Below are 22,304 nucleotides of genomic sequence, written 5' to 3' on the forward strand. Positions count from 1 at the left end.
AGTAACCCATTTGCATGCTAACTCATTTAGTACTTCTCTTTCCTCATAATCAGGCAGTTGACTACACAACTGTCTACGTCCTGTTTTAGGGGTCGTTTTAGGCGACCCAAAGAAAGGTGAGAACAGACCAGTGACAGTACTTGCCACTCTCTGTCGAACGGAAGGAGAAGCTTGCGGAGAGGCAGATGCGCCAGAAAAGACAGGCTGATGTAAAGAGGAAGTCGAAGCAACAGCAGAAGAAGTCGAGGCAGTGGCAGAAGTAGTATCAGGATAAATAGTTGGAGCAGTAGGCAAGGTTGTAGAAGAAGTAGACGGAGCATGTAGCAAAGGCGGCGGCCCTTGAGAAGGCTGCGCCGGAGAAGTAGGAACCAGCTGAATAGGAGCTGGTGCTTGTGCAAGAGCTGCTTTTCGTGGACCAGGGCGCGGTATAACGAAACGCTTCGGGGGTCCAGTAATACTCGATGTATATGGGGGTGGTGAATTCAATAAATGGGACATTAATGGATCTTTCTCGGCTGTTCCCTTTGAATCTTGTCCTTCATGGGGCAACATCGGGTAACATTTATCTACTGCTAGTTTCTTGCTTCTGAGCATTTGTTCATTTTCCTGCTCTTCCTCATTATCCCTGTATGCGATGGCGGCTTGCACTATCGACATACCTCTTTTATTCTTCATAGCTAATTTTATTTCTTTCTGTTTGGCTTCTTTGCGCCATAAGCGAAAAGAGTCAAACATCGCCGGCCGGGCTTTCTTCTTAAACAGTTTGACCTCGAGGTTATCTAAAACTTCTGAGTCAAAACTACCATATTGGGGCCATTTTAAGACACCATCCTTGCGGGTGTATTTTATCCATACCTCATTATATGTGATAGGGCCTACTCCGTGCTTGATATATAATTCATATGTTGGAGTTCCAATCGGAGGAACCGGACACAAATCCTCTAATCGGGAGTCCTTACTACAACCAAGACAAAACAAGTTTCCAAGTCTGCTAAGACCAGGCATCTTCGCTCACTAGTTTAGCTTCAAACTTCAAGGGATTATCTAACTAAGGTTTGTTCGTGAATACACGAATCCCTCAGTTTTGGCGCTTGCAAGTACCAAACAAACCGTATCTCAAGGATACCAAAACTAAGAACCAAACTAAGGACTAGAAGACGCTCCACTTATACTTAACTGAAGTATTGAAGATCGGTGACGTCACTAGAAGACTCGTCTATCGTTTCGCTCTACCAAGGATCACTGGGTCCAAAACAGGGCGATAGTCAGGGCAGCAGTCCTTCGTAGCCGTCGGGACGCGGGGAACCTCGCAGCAAAGACCTTCGGAACCACGTCGACATACAGGGGTCGCTGAAGTGGCTGGCCGTCCTCTGGAATTTTCACACAAAGCTCCTCACGAACATCTGGCTTGGACCGTCACCGCTTGATACCGCCCCACGTAGGGCGCCAACTGAGGTGCCGGGTTTTTAGGAACCCGGTGGTGCCAGGGGATAACACCCGAAGACCTCTGAGTTCTCCCTGTTCCGGACCACAGAAACCAAGAGTCTTCTAGGTGAAGTCAGAGATCGAATTTTATTGGCTGCAACCAAGTAACATGTGTCCTAGAAGTACGACAGCACGGGCCGTAAGTTCTCAGGAGACTGTTCGTTTTTACAGAACCAGCCTTCTCCTTTTATATACGATATTACACTTCAGGCAAGAATTCTTGAGTTTATGATATGGTCATAGACATATTTACACAATAAAGCAAAGAGCGAAGTCATGACGGCCAACCCATATTTTAGATGTCCAGTTTGTGATAGATGACGCAGCCCAGCCCGGAATTACAATCAGATATCGATGAAACCCCAATAGAACAGGGCACCTCCTTGTCATAAAACTGGCCATAAACAAGGAACATGGACAGGTGTATGTGTGCAGAAAACATGGTCTGTAGGTGGTGAATGGTTTATGGCATGTTGTGCTTTGATGATATCTTACTCGGCCACTGGGCGAGGAGCTGCCCAAACAGGTTTGGCTGGAGGCGGTAGAGTCAGTTCGGCCAGGTCATGGGGAAGTCAGCTAAGGTGGACGTGTCCTTTCAGATGAAGCTCGACCTTAATCAATTGACTTATATGAGGGCAAGGCATAAGATGGATGCCGTTCACAAAATGGAGTCCGAGGGTTTGGAACCGAAACCATGATTTAAGGGTGTTGGCATCGCCCAATCATGACGCAAATGCACAGGGATAATTTCCTAATCATTACCGGTCCGCTGATACCAAATTCGTCATGGTACGATGATATTTTGTGACACGAGTGTTGGACCTCGGTACCATATTACAGCAAGGTCCAGAATTTCAGAACCACAACAACATTTTAACATGAAATATGAATTTTCGCTTTACACCAGTGTCCACCCTTCTTTGATGTCCACAAACACATATAAGCAAGACGCACAAGAGACACACAATACCCAGGCTAGGCCAGCGTGGGTGAAGCCTACACTTAGGCACTTCACCGCCCTGGAACATTTGCAGTTTACTGTGCACCAAAGAATTTTGAATCACTTTTGATATTCACAACAATGCAGATATAAGACACAGAAAGGAAACTGAAGTGTCTAAGACAAAACACACACCTTGAGAAACGCATTGGCCAAGACAAAGCTTGCTGGACTATAAAATACATGTCCCTAGACAGACAATATATGACTGGGACGTATGGAGTATTATATTTCACCAACCACTATATATTATTTTCATGTTTACCAGCAATAATTAAAGAAAGGCGCACAGGCAACACTCAGCATACACCACCAAGCTATTTCATACAATAAAAAGTCAAAGTTTTAAAACAAAAAACAAACATAATGCTAAACACAAAATTAAAGACAAAACATACATGTGTTTAAATAATTTCGGGGACTTGAACGATTTAAAGCTGCTAGAAAATAACTATGGTTTAAAAAATATTGTCCACTCATCAAAACATACCATTTGCCATTCCACGATGTAGAGTCTGCAAACTAGTGACCCCCAATTGTAATAGGACAGAATGCAGTGGCAGACACACGGCAGGATAGGCTTTGTATAGCCTTTAAGTTAGACGATCGTTTCAAGTTTGCAACTGTAGTGAGTATTACTAAATAAACAGCTACAATGACCATATGCAATGAGAGACTTGTATTAAGTCAATTGCTGCATGCACATGTGATTCACCAGAGTAACTGCAACATTTGTAACTTCAAGGTCCGAATGCAATTGGAGACAGGAAAGATAAAATGTGTATGAAAGCTAAGAAAAACAACTGAAAGGTATTAATTCTGGTTTGATAGAGTGTGTCCACAATATGTTTTGTGGACATTTTATGTTCTTGTGGTGGCGCGCAGGTATGATGCATGCATAGTTGAGTGACGATTTGTCCCTAAACCAGATATCTGTAAGGACCGACATGTTGCAGTGACTGGATATTCCTCCTCCAGTTTGTGAATGTTGTCAACATTTCTAAAGGTGTTTTCTTGCTTTGACAGGTATTAAGGGAAATTAATGTTTGAGTTGAAGAGGAAGTGCTATTAGCTGTCTCTGGTATTAGCCGCACATCCGGAGGCTGTGAAGGCTCGGTGGCAACTGGTGAGGGGACATATGATGCCTTGGTGATGGAAGTGAGGCCCTTGTGTTTGAGTATTACTTGTTTCTTCGGTTTGTGCAATGCTCCAAAATACTGGATGAATTGGGGGGGGGGGGGGGGGGGGGTGGGGTCATTGGTTTATTGTGGTGAGCAGGTCCTGCCAATGGGTGAGTTGAAGGACGGAGGGAGAGGCTTGTTGGGGTCCAGGCCTGTTCCTTTGTCTTAGTCGAAATCTCAGGTTTTCTCAGAAAGTGAGTTGAGCCACTGGGGAGCTCATGCCATATCTATGGCACTGGAAGAGGCTTTTTTACTCAAAGTGGGTGTGGTTTCATTCATCACCACTCAGCTCCCATTAAACATGGCCAAGCTAGCAAAGTTTATTTGAATTATTATGTTTCCATTATAATAGATTATTAAAGTAGGAAACGTGTGTGTGGCATTCTGAAGGTTCAAGCTATCCCTGTAGTGAGAGAGATCAGATAGATGTCTTAAACGCCACAGCTAAAGGAGTCAAAAGGGATGGGCTGATTGTGGGCATCATAAAAGGGAAGATGGCCGTCATTTGTGACTTTATTTTGGAGGGAACAGTGGTTTGGGTATAGGCTAATGCCGTTTCATTCTTTGATAATACACATTATGGATAACTCTTTGAACGCCTGAAAGGATGACACGTCTTTAGTTTATGTATAGTTTAGGAAGACCAGTAGTGAACAGGCATATATTAAAACTTAGAGGTCAGGGAGAGAAAACATGTTGGGGCTTATCTGTGTACTATATTGGGTTTTGGTGGTTTTCAGGGATTTATGTCAGAACATTACAACGTACTACTTTCCTTAGGAAGGTACCGGAAATGCCATGGAAGATGCCTCATTCATTTTGTTCCAATGGTTGACAATGTTAAAGGTCTTTTATCTAGTCTCGCCTTGATTTACTAGGGAAGGCTTCGACTGGATCCTGCTATTCACAAGCAGCAGAACATATTCCATAGACAAGGCTCATTAGTCAAGTACTACTGAAGGATGAGGGACGCAGAGGAGAACACACTCGCCCACTATTGTTGGCAGTAGCGGCTGGTGACTTTTGAAAATGGTCAGACGGCTGCAGCACTTAAAAGTGAAATTTGAAAGGCAGAGGTGATAGGGGGACATTCTATATGTACGTGTCACCTTGCTGTATTGGAAGGAATAAGTTATAGGTTTCGTTCCTCCTGATGTTGGGTGAGTGCGTTGTCAGCGCTGCTTTTGTTTTGACTACATTTTTGTGATTGTGCAGTGGGGTGAGAGCAACCCTATGCAATCCACACCTTGAAGGGTGAGTACATTGTACACTCTTCTGTGAGTACACTGTTACCAAAAGCACATTATGTACTCACTGTTTTCAGCTTGATCACAGGGTTTCTCTCGGACCGGGTTGAAGCTGATTCAAGGAAGGAGGGAAATATGAAACCAGCGCAGGAAGCATTACTTGACATCCCGCCTCCTATTGTCATAGGGTGACTGTATCAATGGTCATCCAGTCAGAGGAGGAGGTGGGATCCTAGAACTAGAAGAATGTTCTTAGCTTAGCTCCAGGCGAGCCGAAAATCCAACCTAAGTCCTGGAAGCGGAGCTTGGGATGAGTCTTTACTACATCTAATATGCATCTGTCCTGTTCTAATAGAAACGCTCAAACTGAGCCTTCAGGAGATCTTCAGGAAGGAACAAATAAGAACTTGCAGAGCAGCAGTGATTCACTGTCTCAGGGGCTCATCTATCCCATTGTCCTGCATAGCCATAAACTTTTTTTAAAATGCGGCAAAAGAACTGGCCAATGCAGAACCTGCTGACCAACTCATGCAGTGCTAGAACATTTGGGTTTTGGAATCTATCGACAGCCTTGCTTACATGTTAATTCTTTTTAAAATATTGCCTATTGTACACATTTAAAAAAAACAATAACAATAATAACAACAATGTATACTTCTGCATGTTTTACCCATGTTGGTTATCCCACCCTTTTATGATTTTTTGAATGAAATCAAATAAAAGTATATTTGACTTGACATATTCCATAGCAAAGTTTTACAACACTACCTATTTGTTATGGCGCAATCTTTAATGTATTTGTGAACAAACTTTGAGACCAATTCTGATAGAATGACTTCCAATTTCCAATAAGCCACGGAAACAGGTAGCAGTAAATTTACTCCACATTCAAAAGTACATCTTGAGAGTCTATGCCTTCAACAATACAGTAGTCACAACAAATAGAGATAGAAGGTTCATGTGTAAAGTAATTTCTACCTTAATTTTCTGAACCCTTTCCTTCCGTGCAAAGTTTTCAAGTTTCCTTTTTATTTCAATTTGATGATGGCGCTGAAAAAAGAGAGAATCAAATGACAGAATTAAGGTTAAAAAGGGCAAAGTACATTGTGTTGGTATAGATTCAAAATGAGCAGTTCCTGCAAAACTTGAAATGGTTAATAATGCACATACGAATATTTAAAGGATTCGTGCTCTGAATCAATAATACCAAACCAGTGTATCTGACAAATACTAATTAATATCTTCAACTTTGAAAGTTTCAACAATTAAAAATAAAAAAGTATTGATTTATGATGAGTTCATACCACATTTCCCCAGCTTCAGTCTATTTAATAAGACAGAAATATTATCCAACTTAGGATCTGGTTCTAATTATGTGGTGGAGGAGGGCATGAATTACCAGGTCCCTGCAGTATTGCTTTCCTGCAAAATACAATTACAAGATATTTCTACTGGAATCGGAATACCATGCAAACCAGATTATACGAAGTAGACATCGGCCTGCGGCTCCCCATTTCATGTGTAACAATGGTCACTTTTCCTTTTAAAAAAAAACATTTTTTATTTAGTGCATGATTACAATGTTGCAAATAGCGCATCAACGTTGACTCAGTTTACAAGTACAAAACATGTGTGTATTAAAACACAAGCTAGTAACGTATACCAACTATTCGAACATGTTGTAAAAGAAAAATGAATAATGAGTCAGCAACTTTTCATCATGCACAAGTTAATATATTTTTAACCCCTCCTCCCACCCCGGCGTTAGGCACACACTTATATATAATTATTGTCAGGAAAACAAAGCCGGAGATAGCTATAAGTCCAATACTACCTCTCGAGCCATCTTGTCAAAGGTTCCTAAATCTTTAAGCCTTTCAGGCTGTACAGTGTACCTCTTTTTTCTTAGATGGCTTTTTCAAAGTTGTAGTTTACCATAAATCGTGTTAGCTATTGGTGATAACCTGGGGAGGATGGATCAAGCCAGGCTGAGGCCAGGCACAGTCGGTACATCGCCATGCCTATAAAAACCAAATGCTCACCCGGTTTACCATGCATCTCCTGATAGACCCCCAAGGCAAATCAGGGATGGAGAAAGGAGAATATCCCTCTCTAACACTTCTTTAAAAAAGTTTGCGATCTCATGTTTTAAGTTGCTTAATATGTCACAAGAGGCAAACATGTGATTGAGATCAGCCTGATACAAAGAGCATCGAGGGCAAAGATTCCTTCTCCCCGTCCCCCATTTCGCAATCTTTTTCGGAGTGTAATACAAATAAAAAGCAGGATTTATAATACTAGGCTTGAAGCCGGGCCAGAATTAACAGACTTCGCGCTAGCTCAGTTGAGTGGAAGAAAATATCTTCGGAGATATCAATATCCTATTTCAAGTTCCTGGCCCGCGTTGCCAAATAATTCGTCTATAATAGAGTTATTAATAAATCTTGATGGGCTGCCGCATTTTCTCCATTAAAAACCACGCACTTGCAGGTATTAGTACAAATCTTTCCAATCCAATTCAAATCTTTCTTTAAGATTTTCGAAAGAAGCTATATCTGATAAAAAGTATAGATCGCCAAGTTTGGACAGGCCTTATTTTACCAATTTTTGATTAATGAATCTTTAAAGATTTCGGGCAGGTTCGGGTTGTTATAAATCGTTGTAAAATGATTTATTCGACCCAATCTTAACATTTTACGGACCGATTCCATAATTTTAATACCGGCAGCCAGCATCTTGAAGCGCAACTTCTTATAGAGGGAATCATGTAGAAACCTCCAGATCCATCCACATGCATCTTTACTCATTATGAGTTCTATAGGTGTGGGTATATCTTCCAAAAGGTTATCTATTGGCTTATCTGATAAAAGGGTGAAGTTGTACAAAATAGTGGTTGCCCAATAATAAAGTCTTATGTTTGGAAGAGCCAGCCCGCCCCTTTTCTTTGTTAGAGAAAGATTCTTATAAGCTCTTCTAGGTTTTTCATAAGCCCATATAAATCACAAAAAAGGTCTTTGATCCTTTTCAGGCACATAGTACTAAACTCTAAAGGGATAGCTCTTATAAGATACACAAATTTAGGGGAAAAAAGCATTTTAATTATATTTCATTTGCCAATAATCGAAACACGCAAATTATGTAATTGAGCTAATTAGGGTTTGATTTTATTAATCAAGGGGTCAATACTACACTCAACTATCTTCTCAACACTGGTCATAACATTCACGCCAAGGTACGTAGACATTTCTACCTGTCTAGTGTTGTCCCCATATTAAGATTCTTGCAAATTATCTGGGTTTTGGATCTGTTAAGAGAGTATCCAGATAAATGTCCAAACCTAGCCGCCTCTGCTTCAACCTTAGCCACAGATATTTCTGGATTAGCAGTCACCAAGGCAATGTCGTCAGGATAGGCTTGTTCTTTCGTTTCCAAACCATGTGAAATAATGGGACTAATTTTTCGATTGTCTTCCAAAATACATAAAAAGGGGTCTATATACTGTGCAAACAAGAGAGGTGAGCTCAGGCATCCCTGGCGGGTACCTCTAGTTATTGTAAAAGTATTGGTTAATGCACCATTTAAAAATAATTTTGCGGTGGGTTGATAATATAGCATCTTAAATACCTGTATAAATCTACGGTGCTACCATATAAGGTTTAAACAGTGAGTGAGTCTACATTTTCCCTTCGACATTCTGTGATGGCCCACCTCACATTTGAATCAGCTAATGTGCGTGTAAATTGAAGTGAACGTTTCGCAGATAGTATTGCCACCTCCCCCTAATCCTGGCTTTTTGTGCTGTAGCCCCTACTACTGTAAACCCGAGCGAGTCTCGAAGGTGAATCTGAGTTCTTTTAATATGCGTTTCCTGCAGGCATAGGATTTCAGCTTTAAGTAGCCGAAGTGCTAAAAACGTATTTCATCGTTTCTTGAGATCGTTAAGGCCACACACTTTAATTGCTGCTATACGTAATTTACTCATTTAAATATAGCTAACTTTCTCCAAAACCAATACCCAAACAACAAGATAGAGAGAAAAAAGTACAAAAATAAAAAATAATTCAACCCTCTAGGTGCCAACCCCTTTCCCAACCCTGACCCAACCCCCATGGATCCCCCCACCAACCACCACCAACCACTGAGGCAACCTGGTTCTGCAAGAATCAGGATGAGGACATCTGGGCAATCGGGATTCCCTGCCCTCACCCCCCTGGTCCGACCCCTTCTCCAAGCTATCCACTTTATCTTTGCTGAATCAATTGTTAACCATAGACCTTGCTAAAATGCCCCCGGTCGAGGCATTAAACCTCAAACTTAGAGAATTTAGTCTTTAGTTGTGTCTCTTCTTGGCTCTGTAATCTCTCGCAGATAGGCTTGGGCCTGGACTTTGGAAGCAAAACTATACGTGACCCCATTAAAAATTATTTTTAGGCGTGCCGGATTCTGTAAATATACTGTTGCCCAGTTTGTTGAAAAGGGGCAAATAGTTGCTCAGCCTCCATCTTTGTTCAACTGTAGCATGTGCAAAAATCAGGCCTGCTGAAAAAGGTAACGCCATTAAACTCCTTATTGCTGGTGGATCTTGCTAAGTCAAAAAGTGTCTGGCGTAAAAGAAAGTTGTCAAAATATACTAGCATTGCACAAGGGTATTGCGCTGAGGGCGAAGGACGTTTGGGAGGTGTTAATGGGGAACAGGGAGCACGCTGAATCTCCTTATCCCAGTCTCAGGATTGCAGCTCAGGAAATGCTCTTTTAAAAAGCCTGATCATATAAGCCCTAGGGTCTCTCCCTTCCGCACCTTCCGGAACCCCCAGAATGCGAAGATTATTGCGACACAATCTATTGTTCTGTTCCTCGATCTTCAGCATTAAGTCCTTTACCACACCATCATGCTCATCTCCCTGTACTTTAAGGGAGTAGACGTCTTTTTCCAGATTCTCGGTGTGCACTTCAACCGAAAACATTTTATCAGCTATTTCAGCATGTTGGTTTTTTCGATTGTCCAGCTTAACCTCTTCTTGAAAGCTCTTGATTGAGTGCAAGACTTCCGCAAGGGTAGTCTCCTGCTTGTTTCTGGAAACTCTAGTTTCCACTTCCCAAATCTCCCATAGTTGAGGGGTTACCGCCTGAGCATACTGTTCGATCTGAAGGAGTCGCCAAACTGAGAGGAAGAGTAGTTCCATCTGAGCTCGGCATTACCTCCTTGATCCGTGGTCCCACCATCCTTGTGTCCACTTTGTCTTTTTGTCTTTCTCTTTTTCTTTCTCAGCCTTTTCTTTTGTACAGTAGCTTTCCAAGAATCCTCTGAATCTGCACTGCTTCTCCAGTCGTGCCTCTCAACATCACTGGATGTCGATATACCAGTCTCGTACCTCTCTGATTCATCCGTAACAGATTAGGGTTTTCCGCAATGACAGGAGTTTCATATTGATTGGCTGGATTCCTTGGTGGAGTGGCTCCAGTATTTGCACTATTTAGAATCTCCTTGACACTGACCTCAGCCCCTAATACTCTTGTTTCCAGATTTGGAAGAGCTGCTGGGAGGGCTCACATCCTACGTTTGTATCTGGCACAGCGACTGCTGCTGCTCCTGCCCCTGCATTTTCACGAGGTATAGAGATTGTTAGGATCGGTATTGGCAAAGTCACCGGCGAGGAGGCTGCGATGTCTTGAGGTGCCTCCCCGACCGCTGCAAGGGTATTTAAGGGAGGCTAGCCCTCCGGTGTTACCTCCACAACTAGCTCATTTTGTGTTTTTGCCACCTCAATCGGGCCAAACATATTGGAAATTAGGGGCTGGGAATTATACATTTGTGTGTTATCAGTGAGCTTAATGTTTTTTTTTGCTTGCAGTCTTTTTGCTTGTTTAGCCATCCGCTCAATCTTTTCTGTGGAGTTCACATTATCAGCTTGCTCCCTGCTTTTTAGCCCCGTGTTTCCGGGCGCCTCAGTAGGATTTCTGGCTGAGTTTGCTGCATGGCTTCAGTTATTGAGGGCACTGGCACATTTTTATCTTTTGCTTTAATGTTTTTCCCCCTCGCCCGACATCCTTACTTGCTTTCCTTCAGTAACCGGGGAGCCCTGGAAACAATGTATCCTCCGCTTTCGAATTCTAAGCCGGAGCCTGCTGCTGTGGTTAAATCCTCTCGCCGTGTCTGGCAGAGCCTTCAGGAATTCACTGAGTACCGATAGAGTAGTTTCGAGGAGGCATGTGATGAGGGCTGACGCAGAGCAGTGAGGAACGAAGATGCCGGAGCCGCGGGTCTCGCTGTTGGCGAGGCTAAAACCAGACGTCTCGTTACACTTCGCTGCTTACTCCGATCTCTGAACCACACGGTGATGATGGTGGCTGTTATGCTGCACTGCTGGTCCATGCAATAAAGATGATTCATCCGGTAATGTTCAGTGTCTTAAGCACGATCAGTGTGCCATAAGAAAGCTTCTTTTGGATATGTTAAGGATCGCGCTGGCAGAGCTGCATCGGGTAGCTGCTACTCAGATGCCATCTTGCCTCGATACATGTGCACAATGGTCACTTTTCCAATCTCATTTACCACCTGCTTCTTGTAGGTGGTATATGGGAATGCGAAGATTACTGTAGGTCTGGGGTGGTGGGGGTAGTGGGAGACAGTGTGATGGGAGTCTGGTGCCAAGCACGGGGCGGGGGTCTTTCCTATACCCCCCATGAAATAGGAGGGAGTCAGGCAGGGCCAGACTGTGCTGATTCTTGCAGCCCCCACCTGATTAACTAATTTAACTAACAAGTATTTCCAGTATGTAAAATTAGACCCGCTGTACCCACACTCAGTCAGTCTGTGGGCAGGGACCTTGGACCTGTTGAGAATTAGCAGAGTAGTGTTCCACCCAGGATACCGCTCCACAAGATTCACAAATAATCGAGCCCATAGTTGTACTCAATTTGCCATCCTTGGAAGAACAAAAGGCATAACCAGCCACCCGTGATGTGAACTTTTGATAGCAAATTACATACTGATCTCTTAACAGGGTGCTTTAATTAATAATCTTACTCACCTCAGGAAATGAATTTTTAATGACTGGCCCAGAGGGGTTATAGAATGCAGTAATGAAGTTAGTGCACTAGTGAGAAATTAAATCTGTAAAATAATTGATAATTCAACTTGTATAATTGTAATACACTACAGAGAATCAATGATGGGACACACTGGTGCCTTACAACTGTTTGCACTCTGATTTTGCCATAATGACTATATGAAAAATCAACTAAATGTGTCTTCTAATATTGCATGCAAATACGTTGTGCAGTTGTACATTGTTCAATCGTGGTATGCAGGAGTGGGATACAGCTCCATTTCACCAACCTTTGTTAATATATTGGATTTTAAAAAAATGCAGTACATGATTTATCTAGAATGAGAACATGAATGGAATGATTTGATTTTGATTATAATACTGCTTATCAGTGTTTCCAATTATCATAACTAGCCTGCCTAAAACTTGGATATGGTGTTTAGCAAAGGTCATGGACATTACTGGCTGGCTATTGTTCTCCTCACCTGATCTTCTCTAGAGTTGAGTTAATGGCAGTAGCTCACTGTTCATTTGATATGGGAGAACATCATTAACCTATCAAAAAGAACATTAGTATGTATCCAAGCATAGATGAGGGTTTAGGAGGGCAGATTTCCTTGGATCCTTGGTGGAAGTAAATCAGCTGATTAATGAGCACGGTTTGAGCAGAAATTCGCCTGAGCTCTGTGGAAAAAAGGAGCTATTCGTTATTATTTCTTTGGAGAGATAAACTTTGAGTTACCATTTGCTGACAAGAAATCCCTGAAAAGGTGAATACTTTTGCTGCAAAATTTGGAAGAGAAACCATGAAAGTTTTAGTTTTATTCTCTTAAGTGTCTTTGCCAATCACATACTGGATTTACCCTAATATTGTTCTGCCTGACCCACACCAAGGAGAGCTCAGTGGAACTGAAGGTAAAAGAGCTTTCCTGCTGCTGTATTACAAAATTCCTGACTACTTAGTAGACACCTTGGAGAGATTGTTTGCTAACTTGAAATTCTGAACTTGGAAAGCTTTTTGAGGGCTAGGTGAGCTTGCACAGGGATCAAGGTCTGGTCAGTGAGGGCTGTTTGCTATGTGCTATTTCTTCCTGTTAATAGAGAATGCAGAAAGGTATTGGGAACATAAGTTAACTTGCATACCCCCAATTTAGGTTCTGTCATGGGGATGAGCCTTGCATTTACACTGTGTTATGTTGGCATGAGCTTCTTAGAAGTTTAAGGGCCCAATGTAGGTCACCAAATACCAGTCGGCAACGGCCGAATTCGGCCGTTACCGACCGGTATTTGGTGATTGAGATGTAGGGGCCATTATTTTACTGAATCTGTAAATTTACCAAAATCGGTAAATTTACCGATTCTGTAAAATAATGAATCGGTAATTTTACCGATTCGGTAAATCCCAGATGTAGGTAGCACTGTTTACAGTGCTACAGGCCTTCAGAATTCGGTATTTTATCACCCAATACAATTGGGTGGTAAAATACCGAATTCAGGTGTACATGCACATCTGTGCATGTACACCTGTGCCATGTGACACACAGACATGCCCTTAGGGCATGTATGTGTGCCACATGGCACACAAGCCTGGAATTGGGGTGCTACAGGGTGTCAAAGTGACACCCCGTTCACCCTTGCAGGATTTGGTATTTACCGATTCGGTAAATACCGAATCGGTATTTCCCATTGATTCCTAGGGGCTTCAAGGCCCATAGGAATCAATAGGAAATACCGATTCGGTATTTACCGAATCAGTAAATACCGAATCTTACAGATTCAGTAATTCTAAAATAAGAATTACCTACATCTGCCCCCTTCCTATTTACCTACTCTTAAATACCGAATCTGTATGATTCGGTATTTAAGAGTAGGTAAATAGGAATTACCTACATCGGGCCCTAAATGCAATTTTTCCTTTCTGCTGCCTTTGCACACGGCACACATTATTATAAATGTTTAGAATTTAGCACAGTGTTTTGCTTCACACGAGAATAATATGTTTTTCTATATTAGCAGCCTTGCATGGAAACTGATGTGATCCATTTCTGCTAGGACCTGAGGTATGGGTCCGTCCTTGTAATCCCAAGAGACCTTCTGTAGATATAAAATAACCTACTAGCAAGGGAGGGTGATCTATAGGTGTATTCTAACCTGTTTCCATTTAGCATTGTAACATGCTTTCTCCCTTTGTATTTTATGGAATAGTAACTAGGCTGATAATCTTGCTGCTTATAATATGTTTGATTGTATTAGCTAAGATACTGCGCATGAGAACACGGCATTAGAAATAAATATTTCAAACTTGCTTGTGTCTTCTTTTACTCCCTGTTTTGGACTGGTATGAGAGTATAACGAAAGAGTGTTCATGTGTTCCACATTGCCTGAGGTAATCTAAGTTCCATGTTCTGGGTTGTCTAATCATTGGTGGTATGGAAGAACCAATGAGACACTGATTGCTAGTCTGGTAGGGGATATTGGCTGCTATGGTGAGTTTTGGCATACCCTAATTCACTGAGGTTCCAAGTCTCTATGCACAGTTCTGTGTAGGAGCAGAATCTCTGCTAAAGTTCTATGCATCACAAGCTTGCTATACTCGAATGATGTGATCCAGCTCGGTCAGACAAAAATTGGGCAACAACGACTCATCAACAAATTGTCCTTATATTCTTCAACCAACAATATAATACATTTGAAGTAAACTAAGATCATGGAAGTCAGCAGCAGGATCATAAAAAGCAATAAATGGTTCCTATACGATGAACAACACAAGCTTGCAAGAATCTATAGATATTTCTGTATACGCTTTGATAAAAGAGGCTCCTTTCAATAGAACAGGAAAGACCTGATTCGGAAAGGGAACGCTTTGATTATCACCTTCTGTACCCTTCAACGAGCTCTAGATGGTCCAAACTTCCTGTCCCTGCTGACAGTAATAGGAGAAAAAAGTATCCTCTGCATTTCTTATGGAAGTGAAGCTCGTCATGGCAGAGATGAAGCAGTCATAAACTTAATTTTAGCCTCTTCTATCTCCCCCCAAATGCTTCGCCTGCCCAGATAAGGCTAGAGTTCAGCTTACTGAATCACTCAACTGCAAGGATAGAGGACTATGTAAAAACATGGAAAATAATCATGTCCACCACCGAATGTCAACTGTGCCAAGCCCTTTGGCAGGGAATGCAAACATATGAAAATGCACCTGCTCACCGTTACCTTGATTTGACCATTAACGATTTAGACATTTGTGCTACATGGGAAAACTCTCCATCGCCAACCACCTTAAAATGCTGGTTAATGGCAATGTGAAAAAAAACTTCTATGTTAATAGACAAAGCAATTCTGTCTTCCAGATCACTTGCCTGAACTATCCTAAATGGGTGCAAGACACTTAAACCGCAATCTTTCCTAGAGACTGGGTGGCCAAGTCATCTAAAATTGTACTCTATGCGCTAACATTTTGGCCTCCTCCTCAGTGAAATTGATGTAAAGTCATAGAAAAAGTCAGTCACAAAGGACCGATGCAGACTGTGTCATTCTGGAGAAAAAATTATAATGCACATTACATGTCTTAGCTCAGTTTTACTGCAAGAAAGGAGACTGCTCCAGAAAACCCTTTAAATCAATGTGGGGTACGGACATGCGGGAAGGCAGTAATTGCAAGTTTAAGTGTAACGGACCCAATTTTGAACTGTCGATATACAAAATTCCCAAGGCTTGCAGGGGAAAAGCTGGCCGCCTCCATTGCTTTGCAGTGTCAAACACAATCCACTCCCCTTTCTCCATCATCTCCGCATTCTCCTGTAACAGCACTTTGGACTGTACTTTAATATGCACTTTTCTCAATGTGCCCCCATGTGTGTTGGCTAAACTAAGTTGGAAGATTACACTTAAGATGATAAGTCTTCTTTTTTATTAAGTTTACCACAACATTATTTTGTTACATTATGAAAATTGAATTTTAAGGTATGTTGTATGACCTTAAAGGGAATTGCACTAATCAGCGTATATATGAACTTTTATTGTTAAGGTTTAAACTAACTGTACGATAAAAAACTGACTTGACTTGCATGAAAACCTAAGGCGCTTCAGCCCCCTAGAAAAAACTAGTGGACCAAATACAACTGGCAATTATTCCTGCATTCTTCATGAAATGAATCCACCATTCCTGGAGAATGCAGATGGTCCTTTGAGTAAAGGAATTGGCACTGCTGCTGCAAAATGCCAGCAGCGAGTTAGAACTGGACACATTAAGGAGGACCGAACATTTATTTACAAGGTGCCCTCCTGCAACTCGAACTCATGGACTGGTGCAGGGGGAATAATTCCTGAAAGGTTGGAGACTGTCACATTAAGGACACAAAGCCACATAGTATTGTGTACAAGTTAAGTCATCCAAAAAAGTAACCTCGGAAGACCAGGTCATTTTGCAAAGCCTACCTAAAAAAACAACCCTCTGCATCTTTTTCTGTGGTTTTTCCCACTCAGGGTGAGTTGTGGTGGGGGCGGGGGGGAGTTCCAAGTACAGCAAGGACAGAGGCAGGCACCATTCTGACATATCTTATTTAGTGGGAGACCTTTTTGTTCAAAGTCTCCAGCCTCCCCTTGCTGAAGATTTTTCACCACCAGAAATATTTAAAATATGTGAGTAAAAGATTTAGCCAGGTAAGCCATCACTTTTTAGGCAACTTCTCCCTATAACAAGTTGACTGTGAAGGTGCCAAGATCATCGTCTGTTGCACCTAAAGAATACATATGTTTTTCACTTTCCCATTTAATTTAATTGAACTTTTTTTGTTTTTATCGTTCCGGATTCCTACCTTTGATTTTGTTTATGGTTCATTTTTACTTCCCATGATGCACTGGGCCAGGGACAGACTGATTTGCATATAGCCAGGTTCTGAGCTGGGATGGGGCAGTGAGATAAATAACGGTGATGGATCAAGCCCTGATCTTTGGACTGGGTAAGAGTGGTCTGTTTAACTCAGACACTCTGTTCATCACCACCCCCTTTTCTAAATCGTTTTTGGCCACTATAGGTGTGGCAGGGTATACTCAGACATGAGTCCATTTCTCACTGCTCCATCAGGATTCAAGCAAGCCGGGCCGAAGAAGGCTGAAATGCCAGAAACCGGTCCCCGGTAGCTTGTCTCCTTTCTGGTGAAGAATTGGCTTGGTAGTTTAGTCTGCCCTGTTCCCATGGTGCACTGGGCCAGGGACAGACTGATTTGCATATAGCCAGGTTCTGAGCTGGGATGGGGCAGTGAGATAAATAACGGTGATGGATCAAGCCCTGATCTTTGGACTGGGTAAGAGTGGTCTGTTTAACTCAGACACTCTGTTCATCACCACCACCCCCTTTTCTAAATCGTTTTTGGCCACTATAGGTGTGGCAGGGTATACTCAGACATGAGTCCCTTTCTCACTGCTCCATCAGGATTCAAGCAAGCCGGGCCGAAGAAGGCTGAAATGCCAGAAACCGGTCCCCGGTAGCTTGTCTCCTTTCTGGTGAAGAATTGGCTTGGTAGTTTAGTCTGCCCTGTTCCCATGATGCACTGGGCCAGGGACAGACTGATTTGCATATAGCCAGGTTCTGAGCTGGGATGGGGCAGTGAGATAAATAACGGTGATGGATCAAGCCCTGATCTTTGGACTGGGTAAGAGTGGTCTGTTCAACTCAGACACTCTGTTCATCACCACCCCCTTTTCTAAATCGTTTTTGGCCACTATAGGTGTGGCAGGGTATACTCAGACATGAGTCCCTTTCTCACTGCTCCATCAGGATTCAAGCAAGCCGGGCCGAAGAAGGCTGAAATGCCAGAAACCGGTCCCCGGTAGCTTGTCTCCTTTCTGGTGAAGAATTGGCTTGGTAGTTTAGTCTGCCCTGTTCCCATGATGCACTGGGCCAGGGACAGACTGATTTGCATATAGCCAGGTTCTGAGCTGGGATGGGGCAGTGAGATAAATAACGGTGATGGATCAAGCCCTGATCTTTGGACTGGGTAAGAGTGGTCTGTTTAACTCAGACACTCTGTTCATCACCACCCCCTTTTCTAAATCGTTTTTGGCCACTATAGGTGTGGCAGGGTATACTCAGACATGAGTCCCTTTCTCACTGCTCCATCAGGATTCAAGCAAGCCGGGCCGAAGAAGGCTGAAATGCCAGAAACCGGTCCCCGGTAGCTTGTCTCCTTTCTGGTGAAGAATTGGCTTGGTAGTTTAGTCTGCCCTGTTCCCATGATGCCCTGGGCCAGGGACAGACTGATTTGCATATAGCCAGGTTCTGAGCTGGGATGGGGCAGTGAGATAAATAACGTTGATGGATCAAGCCCTGATCTTTGGACTGGGTAAGAGTGGTCTGTTTAACTCAGACACTCTGTTCATCACCACCCCCTTTTCTAAATCGTTTTTGGCCACTATAGGTGTGGCAGGGTATACTCAGACATGAGTCCCTTTCTCACTGCTCCATCAGGATTCAAGCAAGCCGGGCCGAAGAGGCTGAAATGCCAGAAACCGGTCCCCGGTAGCTTCAAGTCAAGTCAAGTCATAAAATTTATATAGCGCACTACATACCCAGAGGGTTTCAAGGCGCTTAGGGAGGGGAGGAGGATTATTTGTCAAATATCCACGTTTTAAGTTGCTTTGGGCCAGGGACAGACTGATTTGCATATAGCCAGGTTCTGAGCTGGGATGGGGCAGTGAGATAAATAACGGTGATGGATCAAGCCCTGATCTTTGGACTGGGTAAGAGTGGTCTGTTTAACTCAGACACTCTGTTCATCACCACCCCCTTTTCTAAATCATTTTTACTAAAGCAGAGTATAGATGGGGCATTTTCTTTGCTCACTTTAAAGCCCTTGACACCTTGCTAACATCCTTACATAATTTTCCCTCATTGTCGTCTGTCGAAATCCTCCCCCACCCCGCCCACCTGGCCACACCGCCGCACCACTCTTAACTGCATGGGCCGCTGCTGTTAGCACCCTGAACAACATTGGCCCTCTCAACTGCCCTCTAAAATGATTGAGACAAATTAAAATGAAATACTATTCTCACAGGAAGGAACTATATCAAATACAAACTGATTTGTTGTATTTTATGCTGCTTGTTATATGAAAACAAATGTCCGGGGGCTAGCTTCTTTAGGTGCAGAAAAATAGAAGAGCAATAAAAGTAACAGAAACTAAATCAACAAGACTGAAAATTCAAGTTAACAAGCAGAGGCAAAGTCAATATGCATCACCTATGCGAGATTTATTGGTTTTATTAATGTTTTTAGCCATGTGATTTATGGCTAAAATGTAAAACAATTAAGTGTTATGGGGAAGTCAATGCTTGTCACGTCACAACGCTTTTTTTTTTTTACTTTTCACTCATGCTGCACACCAGCCATGCAGCTGTAGAACATGGCTTAAAACCATTGGAAAGCCAAATACTAGAGCTATTTGGCGTAGTCAATGTTTTACAGCTGTGTGGTTGAAAGTAAAAAATTAATAAGCTATATATCAGCCAGTCCTGACCACATCAAAGCACATTTTTTTAAATGGCATACTGCGCAGCAGCTACAACGTTGCACACCATGGCAAAAAATCACATTGATAAAGCCAATACATCCCGAATATGCGAAATCTATTGAGATCTACTAGTCTGCAAATGCTTGTTTTTCCTGCCACCAAAATTCGGCTCAGCCATTCTATGTACATTGGTTTAGTTGAAATGTCTTCCTAGCCACGATGAGGACTCATTGCCCCCTACACTCAGGTCAGTCAGGGAACGAAATTAGGTCATCAGAAGATCGAAGGTCCAACAGTGACTCCATAAAATCAGAGCGGCAACCCTGCTGGATCTAGAATAGAAGAACTGCTCAGACAGTGTCCTTGGATGCCACACAGCAGGGGCACTGGGAACACGTGAGTGACCAGCAAGGGTCTAGGGAAGCAGAACGGCACTTGCCCACGAGGTCGGTAGCAAGGGAAGCCAGAACCTGCAGAACCTGAGACGGCTGCAAAAGGACCAGCGCGCAGGGGCAGTGCTGTCAGACAGAGACAGAAGGAAAACCAGTGGACAATAATCAGAATGACATGTAATAAACAGACATGGGTCGCCAATGACCAACCAGTAAGTTGCAAGATGTATGATCCATGTTTTTGTAATAAACTGCGGCCTTTATACACCACAAACTGTTGTCCGCTGAATGCTTGGCGGGAAGAGGGCGATGCAGGGTATGGCGGAGATGGATGGGAGAACTCACACGGCTGGAAGAGATTAAACCCTCCTGTTTTCCACGTTTACACTCTAAATGCATACCTACAAATACCAGGGTGCACAGAAGCATTTCAGTTAGACTTAGCCACACACACAAAATACATATACACACCTCCACCACCCTTCCCCTCTCCCATGCCCTCCCACCAATGTCTGAGCAATTAAAATTCAGCTTTTTATTTGCAGGAATGTCTGTTCAATAAATACTTTTCATAATATATAGACATGCAGCACCATTTTTAGGTGATTTTTATCTCCTGTATAAATATCATCTCAAGCCCCCAAAATAGCGGATAAGTATACATGTATACCCCTCTCAATATTTTATATGTTACATAGTTTAACTTCACGGTTAAGGCACTCTATTCTTTGCTACACATTTAAAATGGTCTGCCGATACGTAATATTATGTATGGATCATAAATAAGACTCCATGTTTTCCGTTTTTACATATTTTTACAGATTAATACGGACAGAAAACAATGTGTTTTCTGTCTGCATTTATTTAAAAAAATGGATAAATACAGAAAATTGTGTTTCTTTTAAGTGACTCTCCGTGTGTTTCTGTCACGTATTATAGGCAAGCAACTGAGCAGAAGGCCTGAATTGGAAATTAAAAAACAGGATGATTTTTTTTTAACAAACGGCATATGTCAAGATACATTTATGGTATAATGGTAGTATTTACCAGTGGATGTATTGATATGTACTATTTGACAGCTTAAATAGCTAAAACACGACAGACAGCAAAGTAAGAGTGCGGGTCTATCAGTTAAATAAATATGGAATCATACAGTTTCTCAACTTCATTTATATGCAAAACACAAAATAAATGTGGATAAATGCAGTAAAATGGCCCAAAAATAAATACGGATAAATACAGACAGAAATGTAAAAGAAAACACCATAAAAGCGGGAGCTCTAATCATAAATCCTTTATAATTTAGGATAATTATGCATATTGCATTCTGAAACAAAAAAGACACTGTATATTTCATTAATTATAATTTTACTTCAAGAGTCAGTAGTCTGTCCAGTCCCGGGTTTTCTTTGTTTTCTGGAGCACGTACCATGTGTAGTTTTGCTTCTCTCATATTTACGCAGGACCTGAAGTGCCAGAATGCAAAGTGACAATACAGAACTGGATGCGCTGCAAATGGCTGACCTGGGACAACCAGAGAACCCTTTCGCCCCTTGTAGGCACCTTGGAATCTGCATGTGAAATCACCTTTGACCCAGGTCATGCCCCAGATACAATTTGGGATTGCTTTGGTTCCAAGCATGAAGGGACACAAGGGACATATGGGGAAAAGAGAAACATGTGGGGGGAGTGAAGGGCACAGAAGCATATGATCGAGCGAGGACAACAGGAGTGTATTTGGGGGCCAACAAGCACACAGTTACAGCAATGCAGAGGTGGGGCCAAGCTCACATGCAAGAGTTTGGATGGGAAATGAAAGCATGCTTGTAAGTGTGAGTGATGCAAGGGGAGAAGTGGAGGGGGCATGTGATGTTGGAGAAGCCAATGTGGAAGATGGTCTGAAAACACAAACACTCATGGAGTGCGTGAGCAGAAAAAAAGTAGCTCCAAAAACATGAGCAGTGGAAGGACAAATGTAGTTGGTCTATGGTCCAGGGGAGGACCACACCCAAGAAGAGGACACAATGTCCACATGCCATGATAAACGGGAAAGAAACAAATGAGAGTGACGCTTAAGGTAACCAATGGTAAGCTATCGACGAACTGTAAGCCCACTGTATGTAAGCAAAATGTTTCGCAGAGACAGCGCATGCCTCGTCTAGGCGTAACCTTATAAGGGTGTGGACACAGACATGTGCATTGTATAGACTAGAGACTGCAATGACCGCACCAAGAGGGATTCCGTAATATCCCTTTGTAATGGCTTTCTAATGTCTAGTTTTACTGTTATTTACTTGGCAGAACAAAGCAATTGTCATTGAAAAGACTGTTAAATATGGTCTCACTACGACAACACATTAACTATGAAAAAGATTCCTGACAAGACAATTATCAAGGCAACAGAAATGTCTACTCAGTTTGAAAGGAACAAAAGAAACAAAT

General features: G+C 42.4%; 1 protein-coding gene across 3 annotated transcripts in view; it reads right to left on the reverse strand.

Annotated features, from left to right (window-relative positions):
• The window catches only part of ERICH3 (glutamate rich 3), a 569,740-nt gene that overhangs the window by 461,329 nt on the left and 86,107 nt on the right, over positions 1 to 22,304 (reverse strand). For all 3 annotated transcript variants that reach the window (XM_086953866.1, XM_086953868.1, XM_086953865.1), the window contains exon 4: positions 5,892 to 5,963. In XM_086953866.1, the coding sequence (XP_086809992.1) occupies positions 5,892 to 5,963 (72 nt within the window). The remainder of the gene's footprint in view (positions 1 to 5,891; positions 5,964 to 22,304) is intronic.

This window comes from Lissotriton vulgaris, chromosome 1_1 (genome assembly GCF_964263255.1).
Source record: "Lissotriton vulgaris chromosome 1_1, aLisVul1.2, whole genome shotgun sequence".
Taxonomy (NCBI): Eukaryota; Metazoa; Chordata; class Amphibia; order Caudata; family Salamandridae; genus Lissotriton; species Lissotriton vulgaris.